This window comes from Lonchura striata, chromosome 28 (assembly GCF_050655825.1).
Source record: "Lonchura striata isolate lonStrDom1 chromosome 28, ASM5065582v1, whole genome shotgun sequence".
Lineage (NCBI taxonomy): Eukaryota > Metazoa > Chordata > Aves > Passeriformes > Estrildidae > Lonchura > Lonchura striata.
Genome location: NC_140730.1, coordinates 5,863,792 through 5,879,172, shown reverse-complemented (window position 1 = coordinate 5,879,172; position 15,381 = coordinate 5,863,792). Strand labels below are relative to the sequence as shown.

At 46.6% G+C, this 15,381-nt stretch overlaps 1 protein-coding gene across 4 annotated transcripts in view; it reads right to left on the bottom strand.

Moving 5' to 3' along the window:
- Window positions 1-2,338: 2,338 nt before the first annotated feature.
- Window positions 2,339-15,381, bottom strand: part of AP3D1 (adaptor related protein complex 3 subunit delta 1) — a 42,540-nt gene continuing 29,497 nt past the window's right edge. For 3 of the 4 annotated variants that reach the window (XM_031507173.3, XM_085562596.1, XM_085562597.1), the window contains 14 exons: window positions 14,849-15,048; window positions 14,119-14,192; window positions 12,956-12,979; window positions 11,739-11,946; window positions 10,469-10,531; window positions 9,763-9,861; window positions 8,844-8,993; window positions 8,666-8,713; window positions 8,139-8,328; window positions 7,015-7,103; window positions 5,957-6,042; window positions 5,488-5,609; window positions 4,683-4,762; window positions 2,339-4,525 (listed from right to left, as the gene is read on the bottom strand). In XM_031507173.3, the coding sequence (XP_031363033.1) occupies window positions 4,430-4,525; window positions 4,683-4,762; window positions 5,488-5,609; window positions 5,957-6,042; window positions 7,015-7,103; window positions 8,139-8,328; window positions 8,666-8,713; window positions 8,844-8,993; window positions 9,763-9,861; window positions 10,469-10,531; window positions 11,739-11,946; window positions 12,956-12,979; window positions 14,119-14,192; window positions 14,849-15,048 (1,529 nt within the window). In that variant the 3' untranslated portion in view covers window positions 2,339-4,429. The remainder of the gene's footprint in view (window positions 4,526-4,682; window positions 4,763-5,487; window positions 5,610-5,956; window positions 6,043-7,014; window positions 7,104-8,138; window positions 8,329-8,665; window positions 8,714-8,843; window positions 8,994-9,762; window positions 9,862-10,468; window positions 10,532-11,738; window positions 11,947-12,955; window positions 12,980-14,118; window positions 14,193-14,848; window positions 15,049-15,381) is intronic. The other variant, XM_021528259.4, reaches the window with a different exon arrangement.

The following is a 15,381-nucleotide window of genomic DNA, read 5'->3' as shown; positions in this document are numbered from 1 at the left end:
TTTTTCTTTTATTCCATTCCAGTCATCTCCCTCTCTTCCCTTTTGTTTTCTTCTATTCTGCTTTATTTTCTTTTTGAAAATGTATTTCCTCGATTTATTCTGTTCTGTTTGTTTTCCTTTATTCCCATTTATTCACTGTGTTTTTGGGAGGAGGGATAGGGCAGGAATGCTCATAGGGCTCTGAGCAGGGCATTGGTCCAACGGGGGCAGCTGCAGGGACCTGCCCAGACCTCAACTTTAAGGTCATAGAAAGGAGAAGTGGCCAGAACCAGCCAGCCCCTGTTCAAAGGCAACTTCTCACAATGTCAGGATGGGGAAAGTCAAACCCCGGTGGGAAATCCCGGGGAAGCCCAAAATCAAAAGGTGCTAAAAGCTGGAGAGAGCCTGTGGGACCTGCCGGGCCTCGCCCCACCAGGGCTTTTCCAGCACTCCTGGCTGGAGCCTGCAGTTCTCCATCCCAGGTGCCCCACAACCTTTGCAGAGCCCAGTTCAGTCCCTCAGGTGTTCACAGCCCGCAGCCCACACCCCAATTCACAGCATCACGGGGTTGGAAGAGACCTCCAAGATCATCGAGTCCAACCCAGCCCCAACACCCCAACTCAACCCTGGCACCCAGCGCCACATCCAGGCTTTGTTAAACACACCCAGGGATGGTGACTCCACCACCTCCCTGGGCAGCCATTCCAGAACTTTATCACCCGTTCTGTAAAAAACTTCTTCCTAATATCCAATCTGTATTTTTTTTCCAAATATCCAACCTGTATTTCCCCTGGGGCAGCTTGAGGCTGTGTCCTCTGGTTCTGTCAGTTCCTGGAGAAAGAACCCAACCCCACCTGAGCACAGCCACCTTTCAGGGAGTTGCAGAGTGATAAGGTCACCCCTGAGTCTCCTTTTCTCCAGACTAAACAAGCCCAGGGTGTTCACAGCCCCTCTCCAGCCCAGCTGAGCTGCAGAACCCGGGCTGAAGCCTCAGCTCCCCGGGGTCTCTGGCTGCCCGAGCTGGCCCCGGCTCAGGGCAGCACTTGGAGCAGCTGATCCCACTCCTGCTCCAGCAGGGCCCCTCTGGCAGGATTCCTCCACGAGCAGCAGATGATGCTCTGCCCCAGGGCAGGAGCCCGTGTGCCAAGCTCGTGGGCAACTCCCGGTCACAGAACCAAGGACAGAGGCACCACTGGAGCTCACCTGGCTCAGCAGGGGCCCCTGAGCACATCAGGATTGTGTCCAGATGGCTTTTGAGGAGCTCCAGGGAAGGTGACTCATCACCTCTGGGAGCTCTATCACAGGCAGCTGTCTTTGCAGGGCAAAGTCCTCCCCCTGCTCAGGTGGAATTTCCCGTGTTCAATTCCTTCCCCTTACCTCTGACGCTGTTGCTTGGCCCTGGCTCTGTCACTTTATATATCCATATATATTATATATATGTGTTGTCTGTATCTATATTCATCACTGTTCTTCCCCCTGCCCCAGCTCCCGCAGCCTTTCCTCACAGGAGATTCTTCATCCCCTCATCATCCTCCCATGCCAGGAGCTCCAGCTCTGCTCCAGAGGAGCCCAGGACTGGACACAGCGCTCCAGGGCTGAGGAAGGGGCAGGATCAGCTCTTGGCGCCCCAGTTCAGCTCCTGTGGCTCATTTGACACTTGAGGTTTGCTCCAGGCACTTCCTGGGTTGGGGTTTCCTTTTGTTTCCATCCCATTCCATCAGATTTGTGCAGGTCCACGTGGGATTGCAGTACTGAGAGCAGAGGACCTGGATCCTTCCTCCAGCAATGGGGCCAGCAAGCTACTGGGCAATTCCCAGTGCAGAACTGGTGGCTCCTGACTCTCAGCCCCAGGGATTTTCTTTCCCAAGATGATTCTCACAGGTTCTGGTGTGACTGGAAAGCACTGGGGTATCAGCCAGGCCAAGAGCTCGTTCCTGCTGTGGCAGGACAAGGCCTTAATCCTCAGATCAATGTCACCACGTTTGTCACAAATCTCACTGGAGGCCAAGAGGAAGCAACAGCAGGGGCCAATTCCGGCCTCATTCAGACCAGAGCTCCCATTTTACAAGTGTTGGATTTTAGCTGCAATCATGATCCAAAAAATGAAACAATCAATGGAGATTTAACTGAGATAGTCTGAATTATTTTTTCCTGTAATTTCAGTGTTAGTGACAGCTGCTGTTGCAGAGCTGCCTTTCAAGGGGGTGGCATTAGGAATTCCCTACCTCCTTTAGGAAGGAGATTCCTCTTACCTCCACTGAAGATAAATTATTCAGCCCTGGGGTAAAATCCATGCTTTGATTTTGGGTCCATCCAAACTGGAACGGTCTTATCAAAGGACCATTTATAAAGCCAAAAATTTAACTTTGTTTTGAAAGTTTATTGGATCATCTTGACACAAAATCATTACAGCAGCTTGTGGTATGTTGTTTTCTTTTTTTTTTTTTTTCCAGGGAATGTTGATAGCAAATAAATTTGTGAATGTAACACATCATACAGTTTCAAAATTCTAGAATCACTGCACAGGATTCTGTAAGAGACTCTACATGCTAAAGTGACAGTTTTCATCCATGAATTAAAAAACCCAAACACTAATTGAGGAACATTATCCTTTAAGACAATTTTAATATGTTCAGTTTCTAATACACAACTGGCTAACCAAGGGAGGCTGACCAAAACCAAACCCTCCACGTTGTGGCAGCATGGTCGGACACGGAGCTGGGCCTGGCAAGGAACCCAGAGCACCAGAGCAGAGCCTTTGCCAAAATACCTCCTGTGGGAAGAGCGTAAAGAGCACAAGACACGCGTAAAGTACAGGACATCACCCAACAAATAAGATCAACACTTTATCCTGCTCCCTGCATGGGGTTTGGTGTTTCAGGAGTGGTGGTGGTGCTGGAGACGTGCAGAAACAGCCAGCTCCAACCTGGGCACCTTTTTGGAGCAATCAACTGCTCCTGACCTGTGCCTCAAAGCAAAACCCTTCCATGGAGTTTTGCTCACTGGGTGTGGAACTGCGAGGAAAGAAATGGAGCAAGGGAATAAAAAATATGTTGAAAGCAAGGGATGTTGGAGAAGGACATCAACTGAGCATCTCTGCAGGACACTGACAGCCCTTTCCTGTCAGTGACTCCACAAGATTCCAATAGTGCAGAATGGGCACTTCCCAGACTCTCACTTCTTCCCTCTAAAGCAACTGCTACAGTCCCAAATCTGCAGCCCCTCAGGCCCCTCCCTATCCTGCATGGGAGAGCAGCTCCTCATGACCCCTTCTCCTGCACCCTGGCAAGGAGAGGGGATCCTCATCCCTCCTCCTTCCTGCATCTGGGACAGGGGCTCCCCATCCATCCCTCTCTCCTGCACCCTGGCAGGGAAGGCTCTGCCACAGGGACCCAGGGGCACTTGTGCTGCCAAATCTGCTCTCAGCTGCAAGGGCAGGGCTGAGGGACACTGAGGGGACACAGAGACAGAATGACCCTGCTGGTTTCAGAGCCCAGAGGGAGGACATGGACCTGCACCCATGACTGTTTCTCTAACCTGATAATGGTCAACCTCAGCTGGTGAACAAAAGGATAAAAAAAGCAGGAACAGACCCCTTTGGATTTCCAGTTTTTTGCTACAGCTTAACTGTTCAGGAATGTGAAATTGAAGTGGACTCATAAAACACATCAGCAGAGACAGCTTGAAGGGGAGAGGCCTCACAGATTCCGTGTGTGGGGCAGTCGAGGGGAGCACAGACCCAAACAATAACACTTCCAGCCCTTTCATGCTTCCACACTCAACTCTTCCAGCTTTCACTAAAGGAAGGTTAAGGCTCAAGGCAACTACTATAAACAGAAACTCAAACATCCCAGTTCCCACAGGGCTCCTTTGGATTAGCTCAAGGAGATGGAGGATATTTATATGCTGATCACAATAGATCTTGAGATAATAATAAATCATATATATATATATAAAAAAAAACAAAAAGAGGCCTTCTGGTCCAGCACCAGCCTCTGCTAGAAATATACATCAACTACAGCAGCCCTGAAGACATATTTCATGGCTAAGGATTAAGTCAACCTTCCCTGGCATAAGCACAAACAACAAACTGTGCTACTGTTGATAAAGTCCTGCTCAGTCGCCGTCCCACACAGATGAAGGTCATGGGATCATCATGAGCTGCTGAATAAATAGTGCCCACCCCTCCCTCCCTCCCTCCCTCCTCCAGTCATGTCACCAGGATCTCTTTGGGCTAGAAAGGGTTAACACCACAGTTTGTAAAAAGTTCTGAAAATAAAAAGGTAACATACAGCCTTAAAATGTCTAAACTGCAACCAATGGTGGAGTTAACTGAAAGCACGTGCCCCAGGGTAGTACATGCGTACGAGGGAGAAACTTAACACTTGGGTCTGCTCGTCTTTACACGTTGGGTGTGTTTCTTGTTGTTGGAATATTTTATAAGGAATATTCAGCACTTGGACAATGTCTCTTTCATCTCATCCAACAAGTTGCTAAGCAGGGTAGAATCGTTACATTTCCCATCTATGGATACAGAGTTCTCTCCCTTGGAAAGGAAAAAAAAAGAAGAAAAAAAAAACCATTAGCTCCTCTTCCAAGTGGGGATAAACACATTCCCAGCTAAATTCAGGGACTGGAAAGAGGCAGAGGAAGACAGGGAAGGCTCCAGGTTTGGCTTCTCTCAGGGTTTACAGTGCTCTCACCTTTTTTACCAGTAGGCAGACATGATGGCCTTGGATAGAACGGCTGTACATGGATGCACATGAATCAACGCGTTCCACAACTGCAGAAAAACAGCAATTTCATTTCATTCCATTCCACTTTAATTTAAGCCCTACTTCCCCTGGAAAGCAACCCTTGCTCTGCCTGGCCTTGAGGAACAGAGGCTTCTTACAGAGGGGAGGAGGAAGTCAGGGTTAAGATGTGCCTGGCTCCTCCTGGCTTCTATTTTGGGACGTTTCACAATAACGAGGTGAGTCATTTGTCTTCTAAGCCACAAATGTTCTGTGGCAAAAACACTGCTCAGAATGTCGACTTCTTCCCCAGAAATACTTCCAGTGAGGCAATGTCTAATGCAAACACCACAGCATGATGAAACAGCCAGTTGTTTTGCTTCAGCCAGTGCTTGTGTTTTAATTAATAAACCCAAACCTGAATAGCTGGGGGTCTCCTTCACTGAAAGGAAGCACTGGGGAAGGAGTCTGAAGCCCTGCAGATCAAGCCCACCCTCCAGAGAACAGTTACAGCCTGAACTCCACATCAGCTGCATAGCTGTCACATGCCTCACTGGGCTGCAGGAATTCCAAAGGGACACAAGGAGAATTCATTTTGAAGAACACTGCATGCTTTGAGTGTTGCAAAACTAGAGAAAACTCTCCCAAATGTATTTAATCTGGACATCATCTGCTCTTGTGACTGCTGAGCCCATGGAGTGTTATGCTCACCAAACATAGCAGAGATTTTAGACTATGGAACTCTGTAGAAGGTTCTGCATCAACCAAGACTCACCTGAAAAATGATGATGAAAACAGATCTTTGCCAGTAGATGTTGAAAAGAAATACTAATTCCATCTACTTTAATAGAACTCATGTGCAGATCTCCAGACTCTAGGAGCTTGGCAAAAGCATCACTGCAGAACAGGAAGGAAAGTAAATATTTTATTAGGAATGCAAGTGAAATCTGTCCCATCAGCCCCATGAAACATGTCAGGATACAGAAACTTAAGTGCTACCAAGCTCTAGGAAAATGGATTTATAGCAAATATGGAAACCACACACCAGAGTCCACTGGAGCAACTTGTGCCCTTTTGCTGCCAGAGCTGCCTCTACCAGCCCACAGGGCACAGAGCTCCCTCTGCAGAGCCACTTGAAATCAGTCACTGGACTTATCTGAACAGTCTCTCCTTACAGAGACACTGCCCAAACCCCTGGGAGCAGACACGGCTCATGACTCGCCGGGGCCGGCGCAGGCACTCACCTGTAGCAAGGCGTCGTGATCAAGTATGAAGCACAACTGAAGTGCAATTTGAAATCTAGTTTTTCATGGGTTGAACCTTCATCATTCTGCAACAGGGCAAAGGAGAGCAGGTGAGTGGGAGCCCTGAGGCAGCAAGAGGAGGAGACACCCCTACCCACCACAGAGGCACCAGCAAGGAGCTGAGGGCTGAGTTTCCTCTGAAATAGCCTGGCTGGGTCTGAAAGATCAGTTGAGAACCATCCCACCACATCAGCCCACTCAAAGATTTTGGCAGCTGGGTTGATACATGCACCTACAACAGGTAATGGACACACTGGGCTGCAGTTCTGCCTGCACTCTGCTGAAATAAACTCAGCAGACTGAGTTTTAAGTAACACTTGGAGATGAGGTTTTACAGTTCATCATTTTCTGAGCAAAATAATAAATTAATAGTTCCCAGATTCTTAGGTACTAAAATAGGACTAGCATGCTATTTTTAAGGAACCCTTAAAATAGAGATAATGGCTGACTCAGGAGTAGCCACAACTGTCTCCATTCATTTCCTTTGAGCTGCTCATGCAGGTTTTTCATTAATAACTGTACTGAAATAACATCAGAGACCCAAAAAGTCTTATCCAGCTCAATAGCTATTAAACAATGCCTTCCACTGACCTCATTCTTGGTCTGGATTTCCATTCTTAATAACTGCATCTAATTCTCATTTTTGTTTTGTAGCCTTGTACCAGGCTGCAGTGTCCAACTGAGATCAGTAGGAGCAGACCCTGGTTCCCTCTCTTCCCTCCCCAGCAGATCAGTGTGATTTTCTAGCTGGCAATGTGGCACATGTTCCAGGCTGCCTTGCTCACACGCTGACAGGAATGACAATCTAGGACGTGCTGACGCAGGATGGGGGCACTCTTTGCACAAGATGCCATGTGAAAATGTTCCTCACAGAATGGGCTGGCGCAGCAGGGATGAAATGATGCCTAAAAAAACCTCGAGAGCAGAGCTTCCCACCCAAGTCCGGCTCCCTGACGCAGTTCCCAAAGAAGCAAGAGGCAGTTGAGAGCTGCACTTACTTTGACTATAAAGGACAGTGTTCCTTTTAACTTCTGAGCCATAACAATACTCTGAAGTGTAAACACAAACTGGGCTTCATTAGAGATTCCTAGTGTGAAAAAAAGGAGAGGGAAAAGTCAGGTCAGAACATGGTTTCCAGATGTAAGTAATAGTTAGAATAAACTGACTTATGTGAAGACTATTTTTGACCCAAGGTTGAAATTCTTTGAATTGGAAGAGAGTTCTACACACAACTGCTGTGATGAGTCAATGTTACAGCACTTGGGTCTCCCAGAAGCAGCAATGGGAGTTGGCACTTGATGGAGGTAATTGAGCAAGTGCCTGGACAAAGTGTCACAGTGCCACATATTTAAGCTATTTGCATAACTAGAATTATATTATAAACATTTCAGAGTAGCTTTCAGAGCTAATTTGAATTATAATGTTTCTATGTTTTGCTTTTAATATACAAATCGAGAACTGCCGCATACAGATTTAAAACCAAATCAAATACCCCACTGCTTTCCATGGGGGATTGAAAAGCACCCTGAGGCCACTCCAGCCCTCTGTGAGCTGTTTCAGGATTCAAATTAATTCCTCGGTGAAGGAAGGGAAATTCAGAGAAGTCCACTTATTTGACTGTGCTCTGTACAAAATCATTATCCTTCATTTCTGTGCTTAACTCTTCTGAAGGCCTCAGCTGCCCTCCTCATCACAAACCTTCACTGCAAAAGGCCTCTGCCATTCAAACAGTTGGACAAGAGCTCCAGAATAAATCCAGAGTGGATTCTAATGCTTCACAAACCTACTACCTTGTTTTATTTTAAATCTCATAGCAAACACATCATGAATTTTGGATTCCCGTAGTCAGAAGCCTGCCAGCCTGCAGGCACCTGGAAAAGGAACTCAGACATATGGACTCCCAGCCCTAGATTAAGGCTTTGCTCTTGCTGTGCAGAAAAACCTGCATTATAGCCATACTGGGAGAAGGCTTATCCTTTCCAGGGAACTGTGGAAAAGCCCAGCAACATCCAGGCAGAGATGTTTTTTCTGGAAAACAGCAAGAAGTTCAAGCAGCTCTTTCCACAGGAGGGCAGTGCAGGGCCAGACACACTCGAAGAGCCCCGTGCAAAGCTGTGCATACCAGGGGGGAGCTGGAAGGGCACAGGTATCCCATCATGTACTGATGATCCTTCTGGTCGGAGCATTTTAGTGTTGAGAGAGTCCAGGACATTCAGTTCCATGCTCTTAAGGAAGCTAGTGCTTTTGTTCTCAAAGATAACAGACACAGTAACTTGGCTATCATTCTGGAGGTTTCCTTGAATATCATAGGTCTGCAAATGAAGGGAAAAATGTCACAGGAAAGAATCAAACTTCAAGAAACAGAACACAACATGGGAATAAACCAGGTTAAAAAGGGAGGTAATTTGGTATAGGTTTAAGATTATGGAAACACACTGGTGATCAGCTAAGGATTGGGAAAATATCAACTTAGAAATTAAAGTGGGACACCCAAAGGAAAGGAAATGGAGCTTGGTTATAGCTCTACCTTCAGGGACCGAAACAGTTCTTCAGTAATGTGATGGCTACATAAAGTCACTCCAGCATCCCAGGGTACTCCTCCCTCAGGGAACACAGAGACAGCATTCAGAACCAACACCCCCAACTCACCATTTTAATGTAGGGGTTTTCAGCAAGAAGGCGGTAACTGGACATGGGCTGCAAAACAAGAGAGAACTCACAGTCACAGCAGAACTAATGACCCTGAAAAGGGCTAAGGGGCTGTCACTGTCCTCCCTCCCAAGCAGCTGAGCTCTCCTTGTCCCCAGGTTGGGGCACAACTACTCACTGGTAGCGGCTCATCCTCCAGCGTCCCGTTCTGCACCGACTCCAGGGGCTCCTCCTCGCTGTGATGACTCTTCTTTTTGGATTTCTTTTTATCCTTTGATTTCTCTTCTTTCTCTTTCTTGTGCTTTTTCTTCTTATGCTTGGAGGATTTCTACCAAGAAGAATAAGAAACTACAACAAACCCTTAAAGAAACTATTGATTTCTAGCCATGACCCCTCTGCCACACTTCTAACTCCAGATGCACTCTTTAAACTTCCTGGACTGCACAAAGTTTCCCTTTACAGCAGAACCCAAAACAGAGCTACCATTCCTTAAATCCCAAAACTAACTCCATGCGGAGTCCTAGTAAACCCTGCTCACCACTCAGCTGCCCATACCTTATCCCAAAGTAACCTGGGAACAACACAAGACCAAATCTCTCCAAGTGTTTGGAAGCTCAGCTTTAACTGGGACAGTCCCTTGGCTCAGGAAACAACCAAACCTCTGACCATGAGGTGGTCACAGCTCCTGAAGGATGCAACATTTGCAGGCAGTCACTGCACTGAACAATGCTGTTGGTAAATCCTGTGTGCTGCTTTTTGAGGAGTTTGAGACAGCAAGAGTAAATGGCTGAATGGTGACAGCAACTTCACAGAACCAGAGAATTGTTCAGGTGGGAAAAGATCTTTAAGATCATCAGGTCCAGCCATCAGCCCAGTGCCACCACATCCACCACTGAACCATGTCCACAGGTGCCACATCCACAGGCTTTCTGAAGATTTCCAGGGACAGTGACTCCACCACTGCTCTGGGCAGCCTGTTCCAATGCCTGACAATCCTTTCCATTAAAAAACAATAACAACAAAATCTTTCCTAATATCTCAACTAAACCTCCCCTGGTGTAACCTGAGGCAATTTCCCGTCAAGTTGAACCACTTACCTTTCCTTCATCCTCCTCCTCCTCATCTTGTTCTTCCCTTTCTTCTTTTTTTACCTCTTGAGATTCAGCCACCACAGCAGTGCCCATTCCAGGCTCACTCTGAGGAGATGAGCAGAAGGATTCTGACACTAATGGAAAGCAGCTGGAACAACCCAATCCCACACCAAAAGAAACTCAACAGTGACAACTCTTCACAGCTGTTATTTTAGAAATGACATTAGGCTAACATGGTACCAAGGCTTTCATTTTATGCCTCTGAAACCTGAGGACACAATTCAGAAGATTTCCTCCAAGGAATCCATCCCCTTATATCTTTGTCTACTCCTCTAGAATTTCCCATCAAAATTCATGAGAATTTTTCTTTCACACTCTGTCTCTCATGTCTATTAATGTTGCTAGAGTCTACCCCATACTGGGAAATAAAACCATACAACTGTATAACTGTATACTCATCAATAACAAAATCAACCAAGCCTGGAGCTGCATCTGTATTTCTATTTCTATTCCTTGATCTGCACAGAACAAGCCTGAAGTCTCCCATTCAGCTCCTCTGAACTGGCCAGACACAATATCTCTGCTCCCCAGCAGGAAGTTGAAGAGATGAAGCTGATTTTCCCCTCTGTGCTGCAGCATGACACAGCACTTCTGCACAGCTCACAGACAAAGAATAACCAGAGAAGTTTCTTCTGATGGGGAAGATTCCTACCTGTGGCTGGGGCGTGAGAGCAGTTGGTGGAGCAGTGGAGAGCCAGAAATCCAAGTCTTCTCCCTGAATTTCAGGAGAAAAAAACCCATTATCATTGTTTGTATATCTTTCTTAAAAATCAAATTAAAAGCCCAACACCCCCCAACAACAGCAACAAAAGAAAACCAAAACAAAAAGATCACAGGGCTGGAACATCTGTCCTATGAGGAAAGGCTGGGAGAGCTGGGCGTGTTCATGTGAAGAAGAGAAGGCTCCAGGGAGAGCTCAGAGCCCCTTGCAGGGCCTGAAGGGGAGAAAGACTTGGGGACAAGGGATGGAGGGACAGGACACAGGGAATGGCTCCCACTGCCAGAGGGCAGTGGGATTCAATGGGATATTGGGCAGGAATTATTCCCTGGCAGGGTGGGCAGGCCCTGGCACAGGGTGCCCAGAGCAGCTGTGGCTGCCCCTGGATCCCTGGCAGTGCCCAAGGCCAGGTTTCAGGTTGGATGGGGCTTGGAGCACCCTGGGAGCACCCTTGGAGCACCACAGCAGGGGGTAGCACGGGATGAGCTTTAAGGTTCCTCTGAACCCAGTCTGGGATTCTGTGACTCTACAACAATTAAATCAAAACCTTAAGTTCCCATGGAAATGCAGCACTCCAGAGTGCTCCTCATGCACAGATGCTGTGACACATTCAGGAGCAAACACACTAAGTAAGAATCTTCACTTCAGTCTTTCAGCACTTCCAAAGCCAGGCCCAGCTGACAGCACCTGGGCATCCTCACCCCAGGGTATCCCTGGCATTCCAAGGGCTGCAGTGCAGAGGGGCAGTGCAGCTCTGCAGGGGGTTAACAGGAGGATGCTTCAAATCCTGACAGCAATGGGCACCTAAGGGCAGGGTTTAAAACTGAAAGCCTCTGGAGCACATGGGAGATAGGATGCACAGAAAATGACACTCACAAAACTAGTTCCAGATATTCTGCTAAGGAGTTCCCCACTTGGAGAACATACAAAATATCAGCAAAGTCTGCTTCCACATAAGCTCTGGCAGATCTGCTGTGTAGGCTGCAGTAAGCTGAATTCTGCTAACTTAGGAGACTAAGTAAATGTTATTTTTATTAACAGAAATCTTTAAATACCTGCTGCTACAGTAGTAAAAATTAAAGGAAATAGAGGCTGAATGCATTGAGCTGTTTGAACTGTCAAATGGGACTGTTCCTAAGCAACAAACCAAACTTAGCAATAAATAACAGCAGGAGCTAAAATAATGCAAATCTTGGAGAATTACCTTTTTTTCTTCTTCCTCCTCCTCTACCACCTTTTTCTCTTTCTCTTTCTTCTTTCCTTTATCTCTCTCTTTATCTTTATGTTTCTTTTCCTTCTTTTTGGGTTTCTTGCTCTTCTTCTCTACTAGGGGAACTTCTGAGTCTGGTGACTTCAAGGTCTCGACATTCCTGTGTCTCTGCACTGGCAGCTTCTCACTGTCTGCTAAGGGTCTTGAAAAGAAAGAGCCCATTACCTGCTGCAAGCAGCCTCCCTCAGCCAGATGACCTGTCCAAGACAAGGTATGCTTTGTTCTTAGGGAGCTGGGCCCCCAAGCCTAAAATCAGTGTGTACTTCTACACCTGGAGTTTACTTATACAAATGCAGACATTGCCCTTGTGGGTTAGGAGTCAGAGGAAACAACTGGAAGGGGACAGAGAGCCAAGGTCTTGTTTAACCCTTAGAGATGCTAGCTAGAGGCTGCAGGCTGAGGAACACCCACAGAGGAACAGCTCCATGTTACACGGCGTTTCCATGGAATCGCTCTCCAAGGGAAAGCAAGGATGTGGAACAGCATTTCCAGCAGAATGGAAATTCGAGCAGTGGAATGCCAGCATGGCTCCAGCAGCCCTTGAAGGGTGTGGGGTTTGTTGTTCTTGATGAATAGATCAGTCCAATTGGGAATTATTCTACATAATTTTTATTTTGAAAGTTTGCACTCTGAGTTTCTACTCTACTATCACATTTTATAAGTTAAATGTAACTTCAGACACCTGTTTCCAAAAAGCACCAGTAGCACCACTGTATCCTAAATCACTACATGGGGGGGGGGGAAAAAAACCCACAAAAATTTCTCTTTTGTCAAACATTTCTGAAAATCAGCAAGCATTTTACCAACTATGTCTTTCTTAGCTTTTATTTAATGTTAATTTTCACATTTGCACAGCAAACATCAGGAAGATTTCTGATGGCCTCATTTTTTTTGCTTATATTGCATTAATAATTAGAACCAATTATTTTTTCACTTTCAGACACTAAGGGAAGATTGAACAACAAAGAGGCCTCATCTTTTACTATTTCAGATACACCTGTACAGGAACAGTATTGGTGCTGAAAGCCAGTGACAAAACAGACTTACAAATGTGAGGGTCTCTGATTTAACAGTTCCACCACCCTTCAAGGGTTTGCACTGTCCAAAATCAACCAACCTGACAAAGGTCAACACTCAGGAGATACTCTTACCTGGAAGGCTTCCCTGAAACCAGACTGCATGTGAGCGTGACAGACAGAGCAGTGCAAGCACAGAAAGAAAGAGAGAGGACACAGACATCAGAAACCATGATAGAAGAGCACAGCACTCATGGCACAGGGGAGGGAATGGATAGAACAATCCACCAGCCCTGGATGCCTCCTGGAGCACAGCACCAGGATCTGCTCTGCTGGGTGTGCCCAGCACTGCTAAGAATCACCATGCAAATACAGGGGCTACAGTCAGAAATTAATTTCCTTTTATACATTTGCTCCTGCAGACTTTGACTGGCCTTTCAAAAAAGGAAGTTCCTCAGAAACTGTTGTATTCACTTTAAAAAAAAATGCTATGACATTTGTTCACAAGGTACTGAAGGGCCAAAGCCCTATAAATTTGGAACTGCAAAGAAATGCACAGACTCAAGTATTAGAGGAAGAGAGAGCTCCTACACACACCCACATGGGCCTGCACAGATTTCCGAATTTCACAGGAGGCATCCCTGGACCATAAATCAGCAATTATTTTTAGCATGGTGATTTTATAAAACAGCAACTAAAAAAAATCCAATCCAATCTCTGTGTGCAATACCACACAGCTCAGTGCTCGTGGTCATGTGGGTGCAGGGGCTGAGTGCTGGCACTGGCTGGGGACCAGCCTGGTCACAGGTGTGACAGGCAGCTCAGTCACATCAGAACACTTCACAACAGTGCGAGCACGCTGAAGGGCCACAGGGCAGTGGGAGTTACTGGTCAGTGAGCACAACACAGGCTTGCCATGGACACAGAGCTTCTGAGGGGACAGATGGACACAGGTCACACTCAGTGCCAACACAGGTGACAGCAGAGAGACAGTGGGACACACCCAAACCTCAGAGTAACCCACACCTGATCCAGTGACACTGTCTGTGCTTCCAGACTCCTTCAGTCACACTCACACTACATTTAGTGACTCCCCTGCCCCTCCCAAGCCTCTCTCATACTCAGGAATTGGGATTTTATCATCCAAGCTGCAGTGGGAACCAAAGCTGGATGAGCACCTGAGGTTTCATCAAAGCCATGGGGAGAGATTTCAGCCTTTTCCCCTCCTGGGCTGCAGCCAAGGCTCTCAGGCACCCCCTTAGCAACTCAGTGAACTCACACAGAAAACTGCCACTTACTTATCCAGATCTATGTCAAGTGCCTTATAGGGATCATTGGGATCTTTGTCATCTTCATCACTGGGCAAAGCATTCTGCAGGAGAGATACAGAGACATCCACTGAGGCAGCAAACCACTGGAAATTTTCAAACTCAAGCTTAACACCACCCAAATTAAATTTTTTTCAGCCTCTGAACCCTGCACCAGGCCAGCTGCAGTCAGGCACAGTAAGCTATGGGAACAATGCACTTCAATGCAGCATCCAGTTTCAATATTAATTTGGAACAGAAACCCCTTCTTCATAAACAGCAGGATTTGAATTGCTGCTGTTCCGTTTTGATTAAAGGAAATTTTAGAAACAAATACAGATGACATCATTAGCACCTGCAATTAATTATCATCAGCTGCAAAGCTGCTGACTAGACAGCAAGTTACTGTCAAAGTGAAGCAGCAGAGCATAATAAATGCTATTTGGACAGTGTTACTTTTAGAGCAGGGATTAACATTGTTTTGTTGGTTTTGACTTTTTTAATAGCTCCAGTGGCAATTTTTGTCTTTTTGTTAAAAAAAGACAGTAATTTCTTCCCCTGTAGAGAGCAGCCTGGGATCATCTCAGTCATTTCTGAAACAGCTCTGTGAGACAGCACAGCTCTGAAACTGCTACACCACAGACTGGCTGAAGTTGTGGGGGCAAAAATCTCTCAAGAGCTGCACACAGATAAATTCCAGACCTCAACCACAGGAACTGACCTCTGGCATCTCCTCTGTGATGATGTCAACGTGGTGAGCTGGAGCAATGTCCTCCTCACTCTCTGTGTGCAGGGAGTTGTGGCGATGGTGTTTCCCTCTCTTTTCCTTTTTCTGTTTTTTCTTTTTCTTGTCTTTCTCCAGTTTCTGTTTATGCCTTCGCTCTTCTTCCAGTTTCACATACTGGTCTGACATGGGCATTCCTGGGGAAAGCCAAGCTGCTGTCAGGTACAGAGCACGTGGACTGAGCACTGCAACACCACATCAGGAATGTGCCCTGCTCCTGCTTCCAGCTACCCACAGCCAGGCAGATCCACACCTCTGTGTGCTTCCACGTCACCTCACACAGCCCCCAGGCACCAGCTTTGCTGTCTACTCCAGCTCTCCAGAAACAGGACAGAGCTCAAGCCTGCTCCCTGATTCTTGGACACATTATTGCATTACAAGGAGCATCCAAACATTGAAATTTTAAGGAGAATTGGTGACATTGCTGCTGTACTGACAACTTCCTTAAATATTTGCACTTTGAACTCACC